A 27,859-nucleotide genomic window follows, 5' to 3' on the forward strand; every position below is an offset into this window, starting at 1 on the left:
TTTGGATTAATTTAGTATTCCCATTTTCGTAGGCTTCAGTTTCGAGATAGGTGTCGTAAGGGCTAAGCGTGCCCTTATTTTATAGTAGTTAGGTAAAACAGTGCAATATGTTCCGGCAAAAACACACTGCGGTAAGTTTTGTTTGCTATTTAAAAAAATACTTTGGAAATTTCAGTTCATATTTAATAATTTGTAACTTTATTTATTTGTGTGTTATCATCACTATAAACTAGCGACCCTCCCCGGCTTCGCACGGGTAGCTTATTACAATTTTCGAAGGGATCTCTAATTTTTTGAACATAAAATATATATATAATATAATATTTTCAAAATCGGTTTAGTAGTTCCAGAGATTACCCCCTACAAACAAACTTAACGATATAACCTCTTTATAATATTAGTATAGATTAGTATAGATGAATCCATGAATCGCTGAATGTGTTTCTGATCGCAAATCTCGAGAACAGCTGAACCGATTTCGCAAATTCTTTTTTATACTTAATAGGTATTTCTTGAAGTACGAGGATGGTTCTTACGAAGAGAAAAATTTTAAAAATTGCCTGAAAAATAATCGACTGTTAGGCGGTTCGAAGTTCGCCGGGTCAGCTAGTTTCCTATATTTATGTAATTTTGTGTATGTATGTTACAAAGGAAGATATTTTAAAACCGGAAACAATTCTAATTTAGCAAAAAAGGACTCCGAAGTATTCAAAAATAAAATCATTTCAATTCAATTGTTAACATCTTTTCTGAAGTAAAAAAACAAATCAAAGCAAATAAACAAATCCCATTGTCACAACCCGACCAACATCTTCGAATAACGAATCAATCCCACTTGTATTGTAGAGTTATCGATCTTTAGTGTTTACTTTTCCATTAACGATTATCTATTGTGGTTCAAAATTTCAATTTACATGGCTTTATAGCCGCTAAATGGGATGCCAGGAGAAGCAAGTCATTGCGTTTCTATAAAATATGTTTGAGTGAAGTTCTAGCGTAGTCGAGTAGACTTGGCATGCTATCTTGTCTTAAAGTGACTAAAGTGAATTATAAGTCCCTACTCTACTACTATGTATTTTATAAGAAAAATAAGTTGTTGTTTAAATTTGGTATGTACGTAACGATTCTCACTATTTTTCCTCAAGTACAACAATCGTATTATAATACAACTAGCGAATTCGTCCGCGTGGAATTAGGTTTTTAAAAATCCCGTGCGACCTCTTTGATTTTCCGGGATGAAATGGATGGACGGGATGGATGGAAATGGATTTCACTCTCCAGGTCTTTATCTATACCCATGCAAAAAATCACGTCAATCCGTTGTACCGTTGCGACGTGATTGAAGGACGAACCAATAAACCAACAAACAAACACATCTTTCGCATTTATAATAAGGGTACTGATTTAAAAAGTTTGTACATACTCAATACTAAGCTAGCTTTTGTAATTTTGTTTATTAAAGAATTTAGATAGGACTAAGAACGACTAGGGACATAAATAGTACCTAACTAGGTATGTAATATACGGTACGCAATAACCTGAAAAAGCTTTTCCAAAATCACTAGGTCCTAGTAGATACCTACACCTACAAAGGTTTGTTAGTTCTGATAATTTTTTTACATGTGCTTTTGCATTGTCAAGTGAGTCTACCACCAATTTGGAATGCCCTTCCTACCTAGAAAAACCAGTAAGAAACTCGACAGTTGCTTTTAACAAATATTGAATTTATAATATTGTGCCATGTATAAATAATTACAGTCCCGAGCATAGCTGGAGTGAGCTGCGAGTCAAATCCACGCTTTTTTATCATTAATAAAGATAATCTTCAATTAGTAATTAGTAATTTATTTATTTATTTAGGAAGAATATGTACATTTGACAACAAGTTTAGGTGTAATCATAAAATTTAAATCATAAGTTTTTCCGTACACCAATGCCGTCGACAGTAGATAGGTACACGTAACACATTAATTTAATGGTATAATACTTAAAAGCTAAATAACAATAATTACTTATATAAACTAACAACATTGAACTAAATGTAAATATACTTAGTAGGTAAGAACACAATCATTAAATTTATATATAAATGTAGGTAGATAAGAAAAAGTTTGTTATTTATATTATCTTGTGTTCTGTGCACACTACTTCGTGTATGATGTTTAAATTCTGGTACAGGGTGATTATTTTATTTAAGTGCAATATATCCATTAATTTATATAAGTAATATATAATTAATTTTATATAAGTAATATATAATTAATTTTATATAAGTAATATATAATTGTATAAGTAATATATTTTTTTCAGGATCATACTTTTAACAGAACTTTTGTAAAGGATAGCCTAAAATCGATATAGTGTGAATAATAGTTACGTGTAAAATCTGCATAAAGTATTTTTATTACGGCATGGGCTTGGTAAAAAGTAAAAAAAAACTGCCATAACTATGCCATGACTGCAATCTCACCTAGTGATGATGTAGTCTAAGCCCACTTCCATCTTAGACTACATAATCACTTACCACCAGGTGAGATTGCAGTCATCGGCTAACTTGTATGTATCTGAAAGAAAAATATATTGTCGAATCTAAAGTAACTTGTTCCGTCGCTGGACATCACTAGTTCGTTTTTCGTAGTTACAGTTGCCGCCCCTTCGATATTGAACTAAAACTTTGTGATATTTCTTTTGTCGAATTTCGATCATTATCAGTCATCACATTTTATCGGAACAAATTTCTTCACACTTCCATTATTTTATCAGACGGACAAGGTAAATTATATAGCAAGTAATTATGTTGCATATTTATGTATTTTACACGTTTTATGACATTATTTTACATTTAAGTACAGCGGTGAAAGCCTTGTGGTTAAAATGTCAGCTTCCTCTTTGAAAGGCCCGGGGTTAGATCCCGGGTACGAACCTCTAACTTTTCAGTTAACGGTGAAGGAAAACATCGTGAGGAAACTGCATGCCTGAGAGTTCTCCATAATGTTAAAATAGCTATCTGCATGCCAAATTTCAGCCCGATCCGTGCAGTAGTTTGAGCTGTGCGTTGATAGATCAGTCAGTCAGTCAGTCAGTCTGTCACCTTTTCCTTTTATATATTTAGAAGATTATTATACTTGTTTTAACGAGGTCCTGATGGGCACGATGCATTACTATGTTTGTCTGTTCGGGCAATTACGGAACGTTTCATTAATGATGATGTTTTTAGTTAAAGGCGGTCATTAATCATCGCATAACTATAAAGATCCCAGTCTGGATAATATTCTCCCTGTGGTGATGTGTAAATAATCATGGTATTTATCTTTTTATCATAAATAGAAGGCAGGCTTGAATAGGATGAGTAACTGCCAGATAAAATACACAATTTTTAGGGTTCCGTACCTCAAAAGGAAAATCGGAACCCTGTTCTGTGAGGATCTGTCTGTCTTCGTAGCTTTCCCTGCAGTACACTAACGATTATACTTACGAAGGTTTTATTTACAGATTTGCCTCCTCCTGAGTTTAGCAATCAGTTCTACTTCGGAGGCGTTCTTCCTCAAATGGGGCTCAGATTCCGGGTATGTATACCTACTTATTATCCAAAAGAGTTGTGTGTTTAACCGTAGGTATACATGTTTTTTGGTTTATCGGTTCCCTCATGATTTCCAAACTTTTATACTTTGAGATTTATGGCGCCGTTGGCTGTCTATTTTATTCGCTATAATACTTCAAAACAGACAATTATCTGTATAGTCGAACGTGCAGCGTTTGATATGCTAAGCTTGCCCTCGAGCTTAACATCTCCTGAAGCCTGAAGATGGTTTAGTGTCGGAGTGAAATAGACGTGTGTCCTAGAACATTTGTGTGGTACTATGTATTGCTTGCTTTTCCGCCTTTCTTCTAGGAGTATATTATATAAGTTTTGAACTAGGTACCCCTAAACCTGCAATCCCTCCTAAAGTAGGATATTTTACTTCCCATACTTGTTTTTATCTCTATTTACTAGCTGACCCGGCGAACTTCGTAACGCCTAACAGTCGATTCTTTATTTTTTATTTTTTCCACAGACAATTTTTGAGTAATGTTGCCATCGTAATATAAACATTGACAAATATTGACATATTTATATGATACGTCACTCAATTGTTTTGCCTTTCCGGAACCCCTCCACTAACACTTAAACTTTATGGTATTGTATTAAAGTTCAAATTGACTTTTAAGCATTATTACGAATTTTTGTATGGGAATATAGAAAACTGTTGTTTTTAGACTTTTTCAGGCTATTTTTTAAATTATAAAAATGAATCGCTGAATGTGTTGCTTAGCGCAAATCTCAAGAACAGCTGAACCCATATCGCTTTATTAATGATATTCCTTAAAGTACGTGGATGGTTCTGACGAAGCGAAAAATTTAATAAATTGTAAGTAGTAAAAAATAAATCAAAAAATTAAAGAATCGACTGTTAGGCGGTACGAAGTTCGCCGGCTCAGCTAGTTTATCATAATATTTATTATTGATGTAGTAGGTATTTGTATTTCTTTGTTTGGTTATGTAACATGCTATTGCGAATTTTATATGTAATTTTTATTTGCTTGCGATTGAAATGTATGCGAATTATATGATCGCTATTTTTAGTAACACGCTTTCTCTATATAGGAGTATGTAATCTTATCTTCTATATGAATAAATAAATAAAAATCTTTTTTATTCTAATAAACTTTTACAAGTACTTACGAATAGTCGGATGCATCTACCACTGGTTCGGAATGCCTTTCCTACCGAGAAGAACCAGCAAGAAACTCGGCGGTTGCTCTTTTCAAATATTTGATATAATATGTACAAGATTATGCCATGTATAAAATAGTATTTGCAGTCTTGTGCGTTGCCGGAACGAGCTGCAGGTCAAATCCACGCTCTATAAATATGAATCGCCGAAATGTATGTATGTACCCACGCGCATAACCTCCGAACGACTGTACCAAATTGCATAATTCTTTTTTTGTGTTCCTTATTGTCAGGACAAAGTTTGTATGTTTTTTTTTTTGGAAAATCCACGGGAATCATTATTATTACTACATGAGTATCCGAGCCATACCTACTGCTAAAATGGTAATAAACCATCAATATTGTGTAACATATATTATATTATTTAATTATCTAACATAACATGTCTTAAAAATACATATTAATATAGTTATAACATAATAATATACGAGTATGTTATGACGCCTTATTGATGTATGAGGAATTATATGTTACGTAGATTTGATATACCTATTTTAGAAAATATATCCACATAATATTTCAAAACGGTTTTAAGTGAGAATCTTATATCCATTGACTTGTTGGACGAAAAGATTGACTTATGTATATACAAAATCTCCAGATTCCAAGACGTTCAAAATTGTTTCCTATTTGTTTTCAATTTGTTTCAAATTCCTTTTAGTTAGGAGCACTACTGCGAGTTTTTTTACTTGACAATTGACAAATTACAAACAATTTTATTGAGTTTATTAATTTTAATTACTTTGATTCCCTTTTAACTTGTCTCTCTATTGTTACAGAAGTCAAACCTCGTCAAGGAATTGGGTACAGCCGGTATCACCTTACAGATATCAATACATGTATCCCTACGAGTCGAGAAAGTTTTACCAGATACCTCAACAATACCAGCAGCCTGAGATACTCCAACAGAACATGGCGCCTATCCCTATAAGTGTGCCCGCGGGGGCCAGTTTAACACCAGTGTCGCTACAGCATGTTCAGCTTGTACCCTGTATGTGCCCCGTGGCTCCTGAAGAAGCGGAGAAACTCCAAGAACAAGTCGGCCCAGGCCCTTATGTCGCGCAAGCGTTTCCCCAAACCTACTCTGTGCCACAGCAATTGCCGGTGGCGGATACTCAAAAAACGACGTCTCAACAGTAATATCTACTAAAGCCAGAACACACACTAATTGCGTGTGGCAGCATGTCCAACACGGCTCTTAGAACTTGTTATACAAGGAACTGTCGAAGCACGCTTATCTGAAGTGTGAGTGGCTTCATACACGTAGAAATTTTAGAGTAAGGCCATACGATGCGTTTCCGGTGCGATGCGGCACCACACTTCTGTGGATTTGAGTATTGGGTGCCACACGGGCGCTGCGTTGCCGCTCCGGCAAAAAGTATGGCGTTGCATCGCACCACCCCTCACCACCTCATCTCTCTGGTCCTAAAGTCCTTTGTGCATGCGGTGCGGTGCCACACGACGTTGTAACGCATCGTGTGGCATGGTACAGCGTTTTCTATGTGGAATGACAGAGCAGTACCGCTCATGCGCCGCACCGACAACGCAACGCATCGTGTGGCTTCACTCTTATTTTAGAGCCGTGGCTAAGTAAAGCCTTAAGTAGTACCATCGACTACACATGTTTGTTTGGAAAACTAGTACTTTTTATGAATAAAAAATATCGTGACACAAACTGGAATCTGTAAGATAAATTAGTAGTGGCCGAGAACCCCGTGATAAGCGGCGCTGTTCTGAGACAGAGCGACGCGGCAGGTATTACTGCTGGTTCGGCATTTTTTCCAAACAATAATTTCTTGATTCAATTCTTCTATTTTAATACTAGAGTCATGGTCGAAATTGATAGTAGTACTCAAGGTGATTTATGGCTCTAAAACCACTAAAATTTCACCGTGTATAGTTCCTTAGATCAAACACGTGTATACGCGCCTTCTGCGCCATAGCGTCCAGCCGGATGTTTTCATCCAGCACCACTGCCGTCGCGTTTTTTTTTGTCTTAGTCTTAATGCTGTCCCCACGACCTTACATGCTTGACGTTTTGAGATTATTGGGACAAATTAAAATACGAAGATACCACGTCTGTGAAGCTTCAACGTCGAACGTGTATCAGCGTCGTAGACTGTGGACCCATCTTAATATTATAGCACCAATGAAAACATCGTATCTACGAGCAGTTATGTAATAATTTATTTCCCTTCATTATTTATATCTATTTAAGACTGATAGATTTAGTAAGTGTGGTCGTTTATTTTGGTAATAAATTAATATTAAAAATGTAAAATTTTTTATTTCAAATATTTAGATATTCTAATAAAATATTAAATAGGTTTTTATTGCAATTTTATTCACGTTAGGTTATGTTCAGTCACGTTCAGGAAAAAGAGGCATTGGAAGAAGAGGAATATGGTTCAGTTAACTAGGAAATAATAACTCATTTCTTGTACTCCATAGATTATCACCAGAATATATGTATCTAAATTTTTTGCCAACATATTTGGACACAGCTCGCCTTAATATTAACCTATCCCATAAGCAGTCACCAACTTATTTATTTTCCGCATCATTTATTATATCCCATTTAGGATTATGGAAGTTTCCGTATCTATACGCTTAAGTTTTCTTCAACGGTATTTAACACTCAAGGGTATTTAAATGATTTTGCTTGGTAACACACCACCAATATCTACTCGTGTGACACCACGTTAACATCAAATTAATTAATTTTATGACATGTTAATCGATTTTATTATCTTACGTTAACAGTGTGTTTTTTTAAACGGGACTGTATGGGGCAATTTAAAACCATAGGAGATACAGGGAAACTGTCTTAGGAAATTGCAGCTTTTTATGTGAAAACAATTTTGGCATAGTCAATTTTTTGGTGAAGCGTTAGTTGTCCATAAAAAACAATGAAATTGACAATTTTTTTTAGTGCCGATCGACTTAGTTTCATGTAAGAAAAATCGAAAGAAAAAAGACAGCAGAAGTTGGTCTTTGTTACTGGTAGGTATAGTACGCGACAGTTCGAGATGACAATCGGGGTATGAGAGGGGGGGGGGGCGCTATCCCACACTGGGTTAGCGCGGGGGCTGTGTGGTTGTGCGGGGCATCCCCATCCCGATTGCCATCTCTGTGAGAAATTAAAGGTGGTCTTAAAATAATAAGAATGTGAGTAAAGTAAATAAGCTGTTACATGTCTTCAAATTGGATCATTATCTAGAACACAATGACTTTCATTAGGTAGTGACGCAACTTCCTCGGTTTCTGAGTGCCCGCCGCGCTCGTTCGTGCAACAACAAAACGAGCAAAGCGCGCTCCGCACCATGTATCACACTAATAACCACGGCGTTATGGCTCCTACAATGTATTTTCCCTTAGAGGAATTTATGGCCGAATGCTGAAAATATTTTCTCGGCTGGGCTGCGTTCGGGGAGCTTCGAGATGTCTTCCCGTTCAAAATTCCTCAGTTCTTGAAGAACAAAATCTTCGTACAGTGCGTGTTGCCAATGATGCCATAGATCCGAGACATAGTCGCTAACAATGAGCCTTATAAGAAAGCTCAGAACCACTCTAACGGCGATGGAGGATAGAGAACCTATGCTTAGAATTTCTCTACTTGATCAAATCAGAAACTAGGAGATCCGTAGGAGAACCAAAGTAACCGACATAGCTCAATGGGTTGCAAAGCTAAAGTGGCAATGAGCAGAGCACATAGTTAAAAAAATCGATAGACCGAGAACCGGTTCCAAGGTGCTGGATGGTGCCCTCGCACCCAAAAGCACAGCATTGTAAGATCACCTACTAGGTGGACAAAAAACATGAAACGAGTCGCAGGAACTCGCTGGATTCAGGCAGTGCCTTGGCATGTGGAAGTTCCTACAAGAGACCTATGTCCAGCGGTGGAAGTCTATCGGCTGATAACGATGATAATGGTGATGATTTACGATCAAATATTGAAACGTAGAGGAGTCTTCTTCAAGCACGTCCCATTTAAACGTAATTTGTACCTATCTCATTCTAGTAGTAGTTGATGCCCACTCCTTCGTCCGCAAGACCTTTAGAAAATCTTCTGGAAACTCTTTGATTTTCTGGGATAAAAATAATCTATATCACTCTTAAGATCTTAACTACATTCATGCAGACACTCACGTCAATCCGTTGTTCCGTTGCGGCACCATTGAAAGATAGACCAATAATCCAATAAACAAACATACTTTCGCATGTGTAATACGTGTAGTAATATGTACAGAGCCTTACGCCCGTCTCGTTACCCATAACTGTAATATAACGATTAACGACCAACGAAAAGGAAAGTTATCGTGCACTAGATAAGTATCACATTATTAGCTCTTACACTATAACTAGTAATTTAATAGGAACTCTGTTTCCTCACGACCTCATAGAAGCATCTATATGATACGTAGATAGATACCTACTATATATTCAATACAGCTTATAATATATATACTATATATATTATAAGCTGTGATAGCCTAGTGGTTAGGACGTCCGCCTTCTAATCGGAGGTCGGGGGTTTGATCCCGGGCACGCACCTCTAACTTTTCGGAGTTATGTGTGTTTTAATTAATTAAATATCACTTGCTTTACCGGTGAAGGAAAACATCGTGAGGAAACCTGCATGCCTGAGAGTTCTCCATAATGTTCTCAAAGGTGTGTAAAGTTTACCAATCCGTACATGGCCAGCGTGGTAGACTATGGCCAAAACCCTTCTCAGTCTGAGAGGAGACCCGTGCTCTGTAGGGAGCCAGCGATGGGTTGATAATGATGATGATGATGATATATTCAATCAATCAATCATCTCAAATCATCGTTGGCCCACCACAGTCCAGGTTAAAACCACCTACAGCTATCCCCAAGGCTGACCTATCACCAAGCTGATCAAGGGTGGATTGGAAAACTTCCGCTTGGGAACATTATGGCGAATTTTTAGGCATTCAGGTTTCTTCACGAAGTTTTTCCTTCAGCGTTAAAGCAAGTGATATTTAATGGGCTACTTGACTCATATCTAATTTCGTCCAATAAATCATTATTTATTATAGTAATTTGCTTAAGACAACGAAATATATCAATAACAATTATTAAAAACGCAGGATGGATATATAAATCCAATTTTAAAAAATACAGTTTTTATTTTTATTTGAAACGCAGAAAACGCTGTCAGCCATGATGTGACGTCATTAAATATGTAAACAAAGAAATGTCATCCCTATGTCACGCGGGGACTAACTTAGTATCCATATATATAAAATTTAGAGTCCTGACTAACTTATATATCAACGCACAGCCTAAACATCTAAACAGCTGGTCCTAGATACATGAAATTTGGTGGGTGTGTTCTTTGTAGGTAAAGAGAAGGTATCCACTAGGAAAGAATTTTTTGAAATTCCACCCCTGAGTGGGTTAAATGGAGGTTTGAAATTTATGAAGTCCACGCGGGCGAAGTCACGAGCATAAGCTAGTTTTTATATATTTCTAAAAACTCATAGTAAACGTAAAAAAATATCGCTTTCTCTTTATAAATTGAATAAGTTATTACAACAAAGTGATCTTTGCAAAAATAAATTTGGGTTGAAGTCGTTAGTCATATAGGATCCCTTTAAGCAAGTCTTCGCGTGTTACGTATATTTATTTCACTGGGCACTCTAATCCACAACTTTCCTGTGGTCTTTATCGATGCGTTTTTTACATTCTCGGATACAATAACGAAAATTACTATATTTTTCATGTACACTAGTATAGAAGTCATGTTTATTAAACTTTGGGAGGTTATGCTGTTGTTTACAAATGCATGACGTCAAAGCACAGATAATCTATCGGCCAAACATGGCCGACAGTGTTTTCACCTGTCTAAGAAAAATATATTTTTAAATGAAAGTTTTACGGTTTTTAGGGCGCAAAAAAATATAGTGTTAATTTTTTTGATATAATAGCACAAATATTAACCATTTAAGACCAACTTTAAAAAAGTGTCAAGTAGCCTATTACTTAAAACGCACATAGCCCTGAAAAGTAAGAGGAATGCCTGGGATCGAACCCCCGACCCCCGATTAGGAGGTGGACGTCCTAACCACTAGGTTATCACAGCTTTCAAGAGGTCACTACGTTTAAAATACAATTTATGTGTAAAACATCGAAGTATGCTACATTGATAACTAGATGGCGCCTGTATTCCATAATATCACGTTATTGTTTCGATAGTATGAGAATATGAGTTTTCTTCCTTTCTACAGAGTACGATGAAGATATGGTTATTGGTTATTCCGTTTTCCCAATTTTTGAAATAGTTGCCCTTTCTGGCAACTAAATTATCAATACTTATATATATATATTATAAATGCGTAATTGTGTCTGCTTGTCTGTCTGCTAGCTTTTCCCGGCCTAACAGTTAAAGCAACTAGCAAGCAAAATTATCCATCGTCTGCATTTAGGAAATGCAAAAATTATTATCAAAGAAAACTTGGTAAAACTAAAGACTAGTGAGGATTACATAATGTCACGCATAAGTATTCTATTATTTTATTTTATTTATAATTATTTTTATGCTCTATGAAGGAGAACGAATTTTATACGCCATGTAATATGAACGTAACATATCTTGGTTAAAATTCATTGTTATTATTAGGGTGCCGTACCTCAAAAGGAAAAATGAGCCTTTATAGGATCACTTTGTTGTCTGTCTGCATGTCTGTAGTGTCTGTCAAGAAACCTATAGGATATATACCTATATATACCCGTTGACCTAGAATCATGAAATTTGGCAAGTAGGTAGGTCTTATAACATACGTAAGAGGGAAAATCCTTGGATGAATATGTCTGAAAACCGTGAATTTGAGGTTACATCACAAAAAATAATTAAAATGTGTTCACGAACAATTAATTTCTTAGTATTTTCAGCTTACGAAGTAAGATTATTATACCAAGTGGGGTATGATATGAAAGGGCTTTACCTGTACACTTTAAAACAGATTTTTATTTATTTGTATGCATACTTAATAGTTTTTGATTTATAGTACAAAATGTCGAAAAAATATGACTGTAGTACGGAACCCTCAATGCGTGAGTCTGACTCGCACGTGGCTGGTTTTTATAATAATAATCCTATCCTCCTGACCGATTTCGGCCACGGTGGCCAATCTCCATTGATATTAGCCAACAGCGTTGGAGATTATGGAGATATTATAGTGCACAAGTGTATGCGCTAACACAGGTGCATTCTCTAATTCCTCACTCTCATAGCCTGATGGAACGGAAACCTGATACGACCAGAGTGAGATCAGGCGCTTTACATTCTCTCCGAGGCACGGGCTTCCTAACTCCGGGCTAGTAAGTATTGAGAATTTCTTACCTGAAAAATCCAAAACCTTACAAATTTTTTAGTGTAGATATTGTTCATGCGACAATTTATAGAAAACTCTATATCTTCCTCAATTGGGTATTTACTGCTTTTGAATTTGATAAATATTATTACTTTATTATAAACTAGGATAAAAATGATGACGTACGCTGAAAAAAATATCAAAATCCAACAAATATTTACAAAGTTACAGGCATTTTAATTTTGGAGTGGGAGGGTCTTCTATCCCTTTTTCACAAAACGAAAATTTGCATGAAACCGCACGAAGCTATGGCATTAGTCAAAATGACGTCATAATTCTATAAAGGATTTTTTATTATTTGATCGATTTAATTAGTTTTTTCAGCTTACGTCATTATTTTTATCCTACTTTATAATAAAGTAATACAAAAATTGGAGTGAAATACCCAATTATTGTGCTCAGGAACTTTTCGATCTTGACCCTCCTTTACCTTTTTACCATAGTACCGCAAGACGTCGGGCGAGTTTCCATACTGCCGTCGACTTTCATCTGCACGCACGAAACGTTTTGGGTCATCATTCCTCATACGCATGACTTAGGTTTGGAAAACTCTTCCGAAATATTTGTTTCCCACCTATCCAGGCATCTTTAAAACAAGAAAAAATAGGCATCTTCTAGGCAAACTAGTCGCATAAAAGGCCACATTATCACTTTCGTTGAATTTGGGTTTGATTGTTGTTAAGCGCGTGCCTATAATGAATAAAAAAATGTTGCATATTTATCGATTTTCTATCTGCTTTGGAGAGTATGCTCAGGAACTTTACAACCTTGTTCCTCCTTCAACGTACCATAACATAGAGAAAACGTTATTGCTTAAGAAACGCTAAGGTATGGGTTTTCTGGTGTGCGAGTTTCCTGGTAATATAATGGAATCTTCTAGGTAAGGAAGCTCCAACTACTCATTATTGCTTTGCAATAAAGAAGATTGTCGTCAAGCAAATCTAAGCCTTTCTAATGAGAGCTAAGGAAATTCCTTTGACACCTAAGTTTCTGAAGATATTAAACGCTGAAGAGAAAAATTGAAAGAATTAGTAAAAGAGATGGGTAGATGTGAGAAAATTTTCTAAAGAGGGATGGATACGCCTGGATGTAACCATGTGTGGCATATATAAGTTATAACAATTGAATCGGCTTTCATTATCGGTTTGTGTTCACGCGTATAAACACTACATTTTCAATCATTCGCGACTTATAATTTGCTCTCTCATAAGAGCTTTCGTTTTTGCTTGAAAAGTGTTTTCCATCACATTGTTCCGATAACAATAGATTCTTGATTATGGATTGCCGATCAGTGGTATGTTTTTTAGGGCTTTAAAACAATACTATCTCGTATTATTGCTCACCCATGAGTATTTATTATATTAATTACTTTCTTATGTTTTGTTTCTTTTTGCTATTACGTTATATTATATAAATTTTCTTTGACATTTTTATTTTATTACTATAGGTCACATAATGTATTATATTATTACATGAGCATTGTTTCTGTGTATCTAGGAATTCCTAACTGTAATAGTGCACTGACATCTTATCTTACAGAACATAGTTTTCTGGAAAATGAAATATCAGTGCAATCTCTCAAAATATTAATGTTTTATGTAGTCAATTTATAGAAAATAGTATGTATTTTGGAACAGATGTTCACAAACATGGTTGTCACTGTATATACCAGTCTATACCCCAATACGTCTTGGCAAACGCGTCCTATCTTAGGCCACATCATCACTCTCCATCAGGTGTGATTGTGGCCAAGTGTTTGCCAATAATGAATATAAAAATATACTTATAATGAAAATTATTATTTATTACCAGTGATTTTGTATTCGTAAAAATCTACCTAATTGTACTTCAAATTACTTTTTACTTTGCCTTTGACTATGGATGACGATCAATATGATCCAAATTAAGTACCTAAAATTCTATTAAATATTTATTGTGAAGACTCCACAAGGCACAAACCAACTGGATTCATCAAGATTGCCTACCAATCAATTTTCCTTGTTGAATATTTTCATACATAGGTTTTTCTTTTTTTGCTAATATTATTAGTTTTTTTTGTTAATATTTTGAAGGTTGGCATATAATAATTTAGTTTAGTATTATGCTTAAAAAACAAAGGTAGAAAGATGTTTGATTTAAAGATATAAAGGAAATATCCCTGTAAACTAAATGATTATATTTTATTAACTATTTATCCACAGCTACTTTTTTGCCTCGCGGTCTTCCTAGCAATACTTGTCACATGTACAGAAGGGTAAGTGAAATTTCATATCTATATATAAAATGCAAAGTCCTGACTGACTGACTGACTGACTGACTGACTGACATATATATCAACGCATAGCCACTGGTCCACTGGTCCACTGGTCCTAAAGACATAAAATTTGGAGGGTATATATTATTTTGTAAAGAGTAGGTATCCACTAAGAAAGGATTTTTCGAAATTCTACCCCTAAGTGGGTTAAATGGGGGATGGAAGTTTGTATGAAAGTCCGTCATTTTTCAGGTTATTTGCACGAAAATTGGTATTTGAGTTTTCGGTCACAAATGAAGAAATACGTGTTTCAGGATTTTTGGAAAATTCACCCATGGTGGTAAAATGGGGGATGAAAGTTTGTATGAGAAAGTTTTAATTATTGATATTATTAACTCGAAATTTGGAAAGTAGGTTTTTATTGAGGTGAGGTGTCAGCTAAGAAACGACTATGAGAAAATCCCCCCTAAAGGGATGAAATGGGGGTTGGAAGGTTAATTGAAAGTCCTAGGTTTTTGAAGTTACAGACGTTAAAATCGAGATTAAGGTTATTAGTTTTAAATAATAAAAACCTGTAGAAGTTATTCTGGAAAAACTTCCCTTAAGGGTGGTAAGAGAGGGGATGAAAGTTTGTATGGGAAAGTTTTATTATTGTTAATTAACGTGAAATTTGGAAAGTAGGTTCTTTATAAGACTTAGGTGTCAGCTAAGAAACGGTTTTCAGAAAATCCTTCCCTAAGTGGGTGGAATGGGGGTGGAAGATTATATCAAAGTCCTATGTTTTTAAAGATAGATACATAAAATTCGGGATTTAGGTTATTAGTTTTAAATAATAAAAACCTGTAGAAGTTATTCTGGGAAATTTCCCCTTAAGGGTGGTAAAATAGGGGATGAAATTATGTATGGGAAAGTTTTATTATTGTTAATTAACTTGAAATTTGGAAAGTAGGTTATGTATAAGACTTAGATGTCAGCTAAGAAACGGTTTTCAGAAAATTCTTCCCTAAGAGGGTGGAATGGGGGTGGGAGGTTATATGAACTGTCTATGTTTTTAAAGTTACAGACGTGAAAGCAACATATTTTAGGTCGTCAGCTTTAAATAATAAAAATCTGTATAAGTTGTTTTGGAAAATTCCCCTTAAATGTGGTAAAATAGGGGATTATTAACTTAATATTAAAGGATATTGTTATATAACTTGAAGTTTGGAAGGTAGGTGTCAGCTAAGATTTTTACGAAAATCTTACGGGCCTCAAGGGGTAAAATGAGGGTTGAAAGGTTAAAAGAAAGTCCTATGTTTTTGCCAAAAAAATCCATTTGTTTTCTGTAGGCCACGCGGGCGAAGCCGCGGGCAAAAGCTAGTTTATAATAAAGGTACGAGGGGCTTACCGAGACTTATTTGTGCTAGTGAAAACTACATTTAAATCTATAGTGAAGTTTAGAAGTTATGCGAATTTCTAATCATTAAAATCTGAAACTACTGAACCAATTTTAATAATTATTTCGCCAATAGTAAGCTAGTGTATCCAGAAGAAACATGCCAAGCATACATGGTGTAACCAGGCTGCCAGCAAAAACTTAGCATTATAGTAATACTATCTAAACACAATCCAATACCGATAGCCATTTGCCCCATTTTGTAGTTTTAGCGATTTAGTATTTTTAATACATCGTGAACATTTACAAAATATAGGTTTTTTTGTGATATCATATCAGTAATCTTTAATACTATCACCTGCCTTCGTTTTTGCTAGCCTTTTGGTTACACCCTGTATAAGTAAAAAATCATTTTTATATTTCAGAAGAACCAAAAAAGTGATCATCCACGTCCCATACAAAGTGAAAAAGGTCAAACACACGCACACAGTGTACAAGACAGTGCACCACCATCACACACATCGCGATCACTTGGACCACATCGAACACATTGATCCCCTGGACCACTATGACCACTTGGACCATTTTGATCATCTACCTTCAGCAGATGAGCATGAACATTTCCACCATATGCACCTTGATGAACCACCGATCAAATCTCATGGTAAAACGGTATCAGATGTTGGGATCCCGGAATTTTTGCCTGATGGGCTACTAAACCTACCCCTGGAGCTCAGCAGCCTGACTCGGGATATTCCAGGGATACCAAAACGACTGAGCATCCCGCTGTTCAGGCGTGATGACAAAACGTTGGCATATTTTGTAAGTATAAAGCTTTTATAAACCTACCCAGTTTGTGCACTCATCCGTGATTTTACGGATCCGTGAAAAAAATACGAATTGAATGTACGTATTTGTATGACGGCCACTTCGAAGTATCACGGATTCGAACCGAATACGAATAAGGGCACAAACGCCCTATAGCTCATGCTACGGTTTGCAATACAAGATAGAAGAGCTTCGATCTTGTATCTTGCCGATACGCGGTCTCCACTCCAGAACACGTCTGCTCCAGCGACTGTCGGTTATGCGGCAGACGTGGCCTGCCCACTGCCACTGCACTTATGACCATTGATATTAATGACAAGATATGGTCTGAAAGCGAACAATTTTTTTCACGGTTTTGGAACCAAATAAATCAGCGCCACCTCTTAGATACTAATGAACGACCCGTTTGAAATCCAGACGTCACTGAGGTTGCCTTGGTGCTAAAGCACCACTGAGTCGGTGCCATTTTGTTTGTTCAATAGCCCTGTCCATATGAAGTACCTAATATATAAGTCAATGACTTATGACTGATTAATAGAAAGGAATCACAACTCTAAGCAGAGAAAGATGTCACATTCAGTTTCGAGTCTTGCTGTGCAGTTTCCGTAGCGCATTGAGTTTTACTAACAATGTAATAAGTGGTGTAGATAAGTAATTACTAATTTTATTATTAATTTAATTGTTTCAGGTAACGACGTCGGCTCGACCTGTTGAATATGATTCAAACCCCACGCTCGCCAGTTTGTTCCAATAAATTAATGTATGTTAAAGTCCCTTTAAACAACTGAACTTGTTTGTCAAGTAGCCAATGTTTTGATGTCTGGCTGGTAAAGCTTGCTGCTAAGTCATAGCTATATAGTGCATACATTTTGTCACGCAAAAGTTGAAAAGTACGGTTTAAGTAAGTAGAACCGTACTTTGACATGCCAGTTAGATACATATAGTAAATAATATGGCGTTCTCAAAATATATGTACCTACTACGGTTTTGTAAGTATCCACGAGTATATAATCATTATAATCTTTACCGTCTATAAGGGCTTTAAGATAGTACTAAACCGTTCATAGTAAAAGTAGAGTAAAATTAATATTTTTTATTCAAATATAGGCACTTTTATAAGTGGTTTTTAATAGTCAAATGAACCTACCAATAGATTAAGATAAAAACTTTATTACTTTAATACTACTAAATTAAATTAAGTTTATTCAGTATTTCAAATTGTTATTAGTGAGATCTCAATTGGGTATTTGACATCATACATCAAAAATAAATTATTTCTTAGTGATTATTAAATAAAGGGTCTTCCAAAATACGTAAAATCCACGTCCTTTGTTACTTTTAAGTGTAGTAACCATTTTAAATCATCGATTAAACTAAAAAAGTACGTCATTATGATGTGACGTCACATTCCAGTATTTCATAGAAAATCGCATACTAAGTGCGCGTTTTGACGTTTGATAAAAAGTTACTGATTTGACTACTTGTCAAATACCGTACTGGTCATCTGAAATTATTTTTGATAAAATTCTCTACAAATGTAGTTTGACAAACAAGTGCGATCGTTTAAAGCGCCTTGACTTGGAATTGTCAACGTTCGAATTCAAGCCAAATCAATTGTACAAAATAAGAATGTAACTAGGTATTTTACATGACAATTATGTATCTGTAATTATGTATGTTCTGATTTATTCATTTTTTATCTCTAAGTTATCTCTTACTTACCAAAGACACGTGTTATTTATTTTTGTTTACTGTATTATAAGTACTAAACAATTTAATTGTATATGATTAGTACCTATCGATCGTAGTTAATCTAAGTTCTGGTAGTAAATGATGGTTTCACGTTGAACCGTTCACGTGTCGAAGATGTTTTATCATGTAAGAATTCAGTAGTTTTGAAAATGAGCCGTAATTAAAAAATAGAGCATTTAATTTAGGGCACTATCTACTTGACACTTTAAAACAACTAGCTAAAAGATCAAAAGATGGCACCCTCAAAACAGCTGTTCTGTTTCGCTACTATTGAAATGCGTACGGAGGTAATGTTTGCATTACTTCCGTACTGTATTGAAAATGATCGCCAAAAAGATCTAAGTTACTCTGAAGAAGTTTTATTTTAAAATCTATTAATATTAAATATTTATCACAGTATTTAAGGCTAAACATATCTTTAATATTTTATGTAATTGTATTTCTTTAATGTTAGAAAAGTAAAAATAAGAAAATAAATAATTATGAATAAGGTTTTGTTTTATTTCAGTAATGCACTACATTCGGTGCTAGGATTTATATACTTAATAGGACATTGCGCAAAGCGAAATGCAATACAAGAAAACAGAAATATTATTTAACACAATATAATAAAACTTATGTTAAATATTTTTTTTATAAAAGGGCTGATGCGAATTTTCAATATTTGGGTAGATACTTATACCGTTTTAGTATGGTTTTATTTAGTTTTACTTTCGTATATTTAGATACTTAGGTATATTATTCAAATTTTGCGAAGGATTTTTTACTAACCTATTACTAAGTAATTACTGAATATGTTTATTTGGAGTATTGCTGTCGAATTTCGTTTTCATAAATAATCCCAATAGGAGGCGGACGTCTCAACTATTAGGCTATCATGGCTATACATATATTACGCATCTACAGTATATTTTACAGGATTTGTTTTATTTCCACCTATTGCCATAATGATTGGTCAAACGAATGAAGAATGGCTTAATTCTCTACACGTTTATAAAGCTAGTGGGTACAATCGCTGGTTCCCGAGGGAAACCAATAAATCGGGTCAGGACGGAACGTAACGGTCAATTAAAATCTAATGGGAAATCAGATTTGAAACATTTACCAATCTCTATGATGCCTACATAACTTGAATGGTATGCAGAGGGTCTATTCACATTAAACAGCAAAGTTTCGGGCGTAATGGTAAGATCATTGAGCTATTATAGCAGGGTATATCACTGGGTTAGATCAATAATTAGGTAAGTATACGAGTACGACGTACGTATTTAAAAATATAGATATATCGCGAGCGCTGATAGCAACAATCTTTATTATAATCTCAATTGTTCCGATTGGCTGAATTTGTGCGGTTCTTGTTGCAAAACTGCATTGTAGGCAATAGTGAGCAAGCGTCAACCGTCAAGCGGTGATTGCGATCGTGACATTGAAGCTGTCATTCTACCGCAATCGAGTAGCATAATAATGAATTGAGTGAAGGAGCGGCGAGTGGCGTCGAAAAGAGTCGCAGCGCATTTATAGAGTTACGACCATATGGGAGAAAATCAGCTGTTTCCTTGTTCAGTGCGCGGGTCTCAGCCGCAAACTTACTTACTGTAAAGGAGTCATGCCATGGCACGGCCACGTACTTCTTCTGCACAGTGTGTGGACGGGCTTGAACGCGTTCATTTCTGTATCTAGCTGTAAGCATACCACAGTAAAAAAAGCTGACTTCGCTCCACTCTTGACGACCGATAGCCGTTAGCCGGATTGGCGCAGTGGTAAGCGTTGTGGTCTTAGTAGTGAGAGGTCCCGGGTTCGATTTCCGGCAGAGGTTTGGAATTTGATAATTTAAAAATATCTGATCTGGTCTGTTGGGAGGCTTCTGCCGTGGCTAGTTACCACCCTGCCGGTAAAGCCATGCCATCAATAGATTTAGCGTTCCGGTTCGATGTCGTGTAGAAACCAAAGGGGTATGGCCATGAGTTTAATTAAAACTGGCATAGCCCTTGCAGGTAAGCCCGCTTCCATCTTAGACGACATAATCACTTACGATCAAGTGAGATCAAGCACTTTAACTTGTATCGAAATTAAAAAAAAAAAACTCTTCCTATGGGCATAGCTGCTCCATAATCTGCTCATAATCCGTCCACCACATTATACAAAATACGGATATGGCTAAGAAAGGAATCAGAAAAAGTGTAGATAGCCTCTTAGAACATTCCCTTTACTTCTTTTCTATCTTTTTTTATCTATTTTTTTTCATTTTCTTTCAGTTTAGATCATCAGTAGGTAGAGTTTCTACTTTTTAACCTAACACGTAGCTGATCACCAGCTGATAGAGGTTCTACTTTTTATTATAATATACATGAAAGTAATCGGAAATCACGGCTTTCATTCTCTAACGCCATGTGCGAAGTCATGGAATGATCATGATCAACCCATCACTGGCTCACTATAGAGCACGGGTCTCCTCTCAGAGTGAGAAGGGTTTTGGCCATAGTCTACCACGCTGGCCTTGTGCGGATTGGTAGACTTCACACACCTTTGAGAACATTACGGAGAACTCTCAGGCATGCAGGTTTCCTCACGATGTTTTTCTTCACCGTTAAAGCAAGTGATATTTAATTACTTAAAACGCACATAGCTCTAAAAAGTTAGAGGTGCGTGCCCGGGATCGAACCCGCGACCTCCGATTAGAAGGTGGACGTCCTAACCACTAGGCTATCACAGCTATTACATGGAATGGCTATCACAGACATGGAATATATTTGAACAACAGAAATGCTAGGATATTGCTAACATTTCCGAGTACGCTCACATGACAAAATGGTGAAAATCAAGTTGCTTCAAAAACACGTCGGCAATCGGAGTTCTAGCGTGTATTAAAAGAGGTTCCAGGAGAGGGAAGATATTTAATTTAATTCAATGGGCCAGCTCTTTAAAGAAATACAAAACTTGAGAATCAAAGAGTGCGTTGCCGCCGTTAAACCAAAGTACTTAAATGAAATTGAGTTTGAGTTAATGTAAAAAATCAGTCAAGTGCGAGTTGGGCTCGCACATGAAGGGTTTCGTACCTTTGTACAAAAAATTACACGTTATATTTTATGACGGCCATTTTAATTTTGTTGTTTTAGCAGCAATAGAAATACCTACACATTCTGTGAAAATTTCAACTATGCCTATTACGATTCGCAAGATAGGTACAGCCTGCTGACAGACAGATGGATCGACGGATGGACGGACGGATGGCGAGAAATAGAGTCCCGTTGGCACTCTTCGGGAACGGAACCCTGAAAGACGTGTCAAAATAGGCTACGTCGCAGCACCAATAAACTGCAGAAGTGCATTGCACCAAGGTATAGTACGCGACAGGTTGAGATGACAATCGGGGTGGGGACGCCCGCACAGACCCCGCGGGCCACACTAACCCGGCGCGAGATAGCGCGGGAGACGTGCGAGTGTGTGGGGGGTTCCCTCGCCTCATACCCCTATTGCCATCTCGACCTGTCGTGAACTATACTTGCTCGTATTTGACACCGATAACTCCCAACGATTTTTTTAACCGACTTCAAAAAAAGGAGGGGGTTCTCAATTCAACTGTATGTTTTTTTTTTTGTATGTTTGTTACGCGATTTCTCCGCCAATTATGAACTGATTTTTGTGGCACCTATCGTGCAGTCACTGAATGAGCCATTCCAAAAAAAATTGATTTTAAAATACTATAGACATATATATAGATATTAGATAGGTAGGTACGTATTTAAGCATACGAAGATTTTGATTTTATTGTTTCGCAAGGTGTGAAAAGTAGAGTATTGAACTTGGGAGAAATACTGTCTTAATCTTGGGCACCCCTAAACCCCGCGCTTCACTCTGGATTCTAGATGCAACACCCTCGCTCGGGAGTTGCTCTGAAATCCCTCCTTACGCTTGGGATATATCCTGGCGCCCGTGACGTAAGACTTTTCATTTTACATTTCTATAACTGTAGTAAATTCCAACATTACAGCTCTTATACTTATTATTATACTAGTTCATTTCTAAACGAGCTGTGACACACAGAGAGACGGATTGATAAACAGACAGACAGATGTCCAGACGGACTGGATGAAACTATCAGGGTTCCTTGTTTTGCTACGGAACCATAGCAAAAACGAGCTACATTTTTGACGGAACTGATTTGGCGAGTCGAACGCAACCCAATAACTCTAATATGCAACACGGTTACGGCATCCAGTCAAAGGCCTCATCGAATGCGTTGTTTTGGAACGGTAGCGAAATAGTTGTATTACACCTCGCCTACTACTTCTCATGCTCTAAATAAGTACACCCGAATACGGATCTTAATGTCAAAAGCATTGAAGCGATTTTAGAATGCATAGCTATGTTCAAAATGAGGTAGGTTGCTGCGGCGATGAATGCAATTGTTATCTTTTTGTTATGGGTTTATTTAAGTGAAATAAGAGATAAATGGTCAACTCACAATATTTCGTTGTTCAATCCAGATCAGAAAGCAGTGCGGGAGCTTGCGATGAAAAGTGATCTAATATAAACAATACTGCAGCTAAAATTTTAAAAGGTGGAATAAAATAAAATGTAGGGTTGCGTATACAGTTTATGAATAACAGTTTGTGCTTAGTATTTATCCTAATCTTAACAAAGACCGTTACAGTGTCCAAACATAATGGATTACGTAAAGTATATATTGGTTTTGGTAGTGTTGTTTGTGGATAGCGATGCGGATGGTCACGAGGAAAGCCAGTAAGTTATTTTATTTTTATTAGGAATTGTCAGTTTCTATCTGTCGTTGTTTGATTCGATGATTTACACGTACCTATGTGTATAACTAATGAGGTTAGGTATATGTTTCGGTAAATTTGTAATTTTTTAAACTATTTTAATAAGGCTAAAGCGATTTTTAAAAAACTCAATCAACTAGTGCTTGCGAAGGTCATTTAATTTTTGTTGATATTCGTATATTATATGCTAAATATTCCACATCGATTTAAATTAATTTGAACAAAATTTTGTTTGCAGTGACCACGTAAAGGTGCACGTTCCAGAATTCTTTCATCACGATCATCATACGAAAGTAATCACTATTCATCACCATCATCACAAACCAAAGAAGGAGCATCACCATCACCACCATCATCATCACAAGCCCATCATTCCACATGGGCCACCGAAGTTTCATCACACTCATCACCATGCGAAAAGTTCGTCCCATATTGTATCCAAAGGACATTCTAGCGTTGGTAATAAAATTCACGGAAACCATGGGCATCATGGGAAACAAGGGCATCACGGGAAACATGGACATTCTGGACATCATTCTCATTCCGGTCATGATGGACACCATAGTTACAAGCACCACGATGTACCAAGCTATGATCCGCCCCCAATCAACTACGACCCTCCGACGGTAAACTACGCACCACCATCTATTAACTATAGCCCAACTCCGTCATTCGGGAGTGATCATAGCTCCTTCTTACCATCAGTCCCGAATATACCAAGTCCTCAATTACATGGAGTCGTGCATACAGTACAACAAGTTAAGGTATTCGATTCTTTACCTGGAGCTTTAAACACAGGATCAACAGGTTACCAAGTAACAGAACAAGGTGACGAAAGTGAAGAAGACGTATTTTCTTCTGTCAATTCTTTATCTGAATCATATCCAGGGACATTTGGACATTTGAAAAACGCGGCTGAACAGAGCGATTCTTTTTCAAACACCGGTATAACCCATTCAAATTATAATCAGTCACCCAATACAGATCCTTTTTCTAATGCTCAACCACAGACTTCTTATGCCAACCTCGAAGATTTTACAATACAAAGTCAGTCAGCCCAGTCTATACCAAATGTTCAACCGTCTTACTCTGGGGTGACAGGGTACGACAATAGCGATAATTCTGTATTAGGCAATGATTTAGGTGGTGCTTCGGTTCTATCGTTTGCTGAAGCTGACCAGGATGATACTCCTGTTAGTTTCTCAAGAGAAGCTGGCTTACAACGTGCTATTAATACTGGGGGAATTGAAACTGTTGCATATTAAATGAAGATCATTAATAGTGCGTCTCAGTGGTGCGGTCAAATTTAAAATTAGAGTGAGTGTATTACCATAATATGGCGTCTTTTCTCTTTGAAATTTATTATTTTGATTCAATTGAGATTTGAGAAGCTGGTGTGATTGCATGAAATATAGCACCAGCTGCTGAAATATCTGCTGTACCAAATTAGGCTTTTGGTTCATTGTATATCTACTGTACCGTTTTGATCAAAATCACAAACTTTGATCTCAATTTAAGCATAGTTTTCGACCGTTTTGCTTCGAAATGAGATCAGATTTGTTTGAAAATCGTCCGGATTAAAGAAAAAAATATTTGATCAGAAGTGTAATTACACCGGTTTGTTTGCCATCGCTCAATTTATTTTTAATATTTTTTAATAGGTATGGTACTAAGAATGTACGAATTTTTTTTCAAACAGTAGTTTGCAATTGACAACTGTTGATAACTAGAGGTCATTGGCTTTCCTATTTCCCGAGACTCAGAATATATTTATTTTAACTTGTAAGAAAATTTATAAAATAAGAAATTAAAATTACTTTACGTTACATGCTAAGTTAAACTAATTTCACCAAATTTAATTTAAATAAAGTATTTGTTGATTAGTTTTAAGTTTATTACATGTAATATTATGTTTTATGCCATCTGTAATAATAATAATCTGTTAACATTCGTAATTATGTTAATTACGGGACAAATAAAGAGCTGCTAGGTACAAATATTGTTTTATATGTATTATATTTTACATATTGTTTTATATGTATAATATTTTATATTTAGGTGTTATGATTGTATTTTAAATATTTAACATTTACATACATTTAAATAAAAATGATCAATATTCTCATTTTCAATTTATATTATGCGCCTCATCAATATTCAATATGTAGGTACATTTATTAAAGCAATTTTTATTTATTCAAGCAATCTTTCCATTTTCAGATACCTAATACTTAATTCTTTTGAAATCTTAAAATTCAAATTATAGTTCCCATTAATTATTCCGTAAACCTATAATGATATTAGGTATTACCTTTTTACTTACAAATATTATTGTTGACTATCAAAAGTATTGATTTATATAAAATGTTAAATCGACTTAAGTATAGTACGCGACAGGAAATGGCAATAGGGTGGAGACGTCCCGCACAGCCTCCGCACTCAGTGCAGGCGTCCCCCCGCCTCATACCCCGATTGCCATCTTGTACTGTTGCGTTCTATACCTACTTACGACCGAAATTATTGTAATCAATCTATCGGTCGTACATATACAATATATAGTACGCAACAGATCGAGATGGCAGCCGGGGTGGGGACGCCCCGCCCCGCACACCCGCACAGAACCCACGCTAACCCGGTACAGGATATCACGGGTGACGTGCAGGTGTGCGGGGCGTCCCCACGCCTCATACCCCGATTGCCATCTCGACCTGTCGCGTCCTATACGTATCGTATAACTGTCAAAAGGGACCATGCAGTTAGTATCAATTAACATCGCTATTTAACTTATCGAGACATTAGTGATGAGATAGATTTTGGCCGTTAATATTTTTATCCTTTGCGCTATATTATAAGGTGGGTATATAAGGAATAGGTAAGGTACATTATACGATTATAATATGACAGTACGATAATAATATTTTGGGAATGAAAGTAGGTAGAAACTATCACGACTATTTTAGTTAAAGTTTCCTTGCTTTTTGCATTAAAAAATTAATGCCAAAAAGCGGGTTCGACTAAGCATGAGTGAAGCAATCTTGAACAACTTTCTTTAATTTTACAAAAATGTTTCTTGGGGGCCCTCAAATATAAAATACTAATTGGCTCATACTGGAAACATTTTGGCTTGATTTGTTTGACTAATGAGTATTTCTCAAGGTTTGAATGTCCTCTAAGCTCGAGGCCCAGGATGTATCGCCACCTTCACCCAGTGGCGTGCAGGTCATAAAGGCATAAATGCACTGCTTTCCCCAGCTGTAATGCTCAATGCATATTTTTCATTATGACCAGCCAGTAAACAGGTTCTCACTTCTCACCTAACTAATGCCTACCCTGGCTTCAAAGTTCAAACCCTGTGCCACTGCCTTCACCCCATCCTTAGTCTGTCACTCATTTCCAAGGAAAAACAACATGTTTTAAACTGGTTCTTTGACCTGTATTTAGAACATCAATAAAAAAACAACAACAAACGTTGATATTTGAAAGCAATTATGTCATTAAACCACTTGCAACCGAAAAGTCCATTACATCGGATTGGACACGGCCTAAATTCAATATTACGTAAGTCCAAAAATAAACTATCCGCGATAACTAAGTAACAAACGTAATCAACGCAAAGAAAGTCATGTTGAAACTCGAGCAACGCACTGTAGGTAATCTATGGTTTTTTTCACACTTGTTTTTATCTAAATATATAAAAGTAAAAGGTGACTGACTGACTGATCTATCAACACACACTTCAAACTACTAGACGGATCGGGCTGAAATTTGGCATACAGGTAGATATTATGACGCAGGCATCCGCTAAGAAAGGATTTTTGAAAATCAATCCCTAAAGAGGTGAAATAGGGGTTTGAAATTTGTGTAGTCCACGCGGACGAAGTCGCGACACTTCGCACAGGCTAGTTTTAATATAAAAAAAGAAAAGCTGACTGGCTGATTGATCTAACAACGCGCAGCTCAAACTACTACGAATATTAAATGGCCAAGCCATACTTTTTACTAAGATGTAGGGTTTGTAGAGTCAGGGCTTATAAGTAGAGCTATTTGTTATTTATTGTTATAAATGTGGTACCTACAGTTAAGAGTACTTAAGATCACTATAATATACTTGGAGCAGGCTCCATGGGCAGCACAAATCAAAGCTCAGCTAGGGGCTTGGCTCTACTAGAGATCTCATAACTTTTTAACAGTGAAAGCATTATGAACTTGGTACTTTTAATAAGTCTGCTTTAAGAATGTTTAAACTTTTAAACTTTAAGGGTTGCTGGTAGGGGGTTGCCATGATACTGAGTGTCTGGCAATGCATGACGTGATTTCTTATATTATTCCGAAGAAAACTTAAAAAATTAGACTTTATACTTTGACGTAAGATTTTTTACACCTTGAATATTATCTGTTATCTCCTAAAGCCACCTTGATCCAAACAAACATCCAAATTAACATTTCTCCCAGTGGACAATACGTAGAGAAACTTTCAGCTTTTATAAAATAACGGATGTCTGGCATGTCTCTTAGTCCATATTCTGCTCTTTCTCAACAATTAAAGTTCCTTATAAAATTTTAGACTAATTTCACTATTAGGTACTATACGAGTTTAAACGGAGAAAAACTAGTTATTTTAATATTCATATTCCATTTCCCCGCCATAAATAAGGAAGTTAAAAGTAGTGTTTTCACGGTACGGTTATCTTTTTATCT

At 36.1% G+C, this 27,859-nt stretch overlaps 3 protein-coding genes across 3 annotated transcripts; all 3 read left to right on the forward strand.

Moving 5' to 3' along the window:
- LOC117995775 (uncharacterized) lies at nt 1–5,914 on the forward strand. The gene is made up of 3 exons (XM_069508563.1): nt 1–131; nt 3,493–3,566; nt 5,554–5,914. The coding sequence occupies exons 1-3, from the start codon at nt 108–110 to the stop codon at nt 5,912–5,914; spliced, it is 459 nt and encodes a 152-aa protein (XP_069364664.1). The 5' UTR covers nt 1–107.
- Nucleotides 5,915–13,447: 7,533 nt separating this feature from the next.
- Nucleotides 13,448–17,382, forward strand: LOC117995776 (uncharacterized). Its single transcript, XM_069508601.1, has 4 exons — nt 13,448–13,465; nt 14,373–14,425; nt 16,226–16,622; nt 17,317–17,382. Exons 1-4 carry the CDS (start codon nt 13,448–13,450, stop codon nt 17,380–17,382), a joined length of 534 nt encoding a protein of 177 aa, XP_069364702.1.
- Nucleotides 17,383–23,046: 5,664 nt separating this feature from the next.
- Nucleotides 23,047–24,426, forward strand: LOC138404589 (uncharacterized). The gene is made up of 2 exons (XM_069509121.1): nt 23,047–23,123; nt 23,400–24,426. Exons 1-2 carry the CDS (start codon nt 23,047–23,049, stop codon nt 24,424–24,426), a joined length of 1,104 nt encoding a protein of 367 aa, XP_069365222.1.
- The last annotated feature ends 3,433 nt before the right edge of the window (nt 24,427–27,859 follow it).

The sequence above is a fragment of the Maniola hyperantus genome, chromosome Z (assembly GCF_902806685.2).
Source record: "Maniola hyperantus chromosome Z, iAphHyp1.2, whole genome shotgun sequence".
NCBI lineage: Eukaryota > Metazoa > Arthropoda > Insecta > Lepidoptera > Nymphalidae > Maniola > Maniola hyperantus.

Excerpts from the sequence above, each read along its gene's own strand:
- LOC138404589 (XM_069509121.1), top strand. The coding sequence starts at position 23,047 with ATGGATTACGTAAAGTATATATTGGTTTTGGTAGTGTTGTTTGTGGAT. Across the intron at positions 23,124-23,399 it reads GATGGTCACGAGGAAAGCCA|TGACCACGTAAAGGTGCACG; the intron begins GTAAGTTATTTT and ends TTTTGTTTGCAG.
- LOC117995776 (XM_069508601.1), top strand. Across the intron at positions 14,426-16,225 it reads CTTGTCACATGTACAGAAGG|AAGAACCAAAAAAGTGATCA; the intron begins GTAAGTGAAATT and ends TTTATATTTCAG. Across the intron at positions 16,623-17,316 it reads ACAAAACGTTGGCATATTTT|GTAACGACGTCGGCTCGACC; the intron begins GTAAGTATAAAG and ends TAATTGTTTCAG.
- LOC117995775 (XM_069508563.1), top strand. The coding sequence starts at position 108 with ATGTTCCGGCAAAAACACACTGCG. Across the intron at positions 132-3,492 it reads TCCGGCAAAAACACACTGCG|ATTTGCCTCCTCCTGAGTTT; the intron begins GTAAGTTTTGTT and ends TTTTATTTACAG. Across the intron at positions 3,567-5,553 it reads AAATGGGGCTCAGATTCCGG|AAGTCAAACCTCGTCAAGGA; the intron begins GTATGTATACCT and ends CTATTGTTACAG.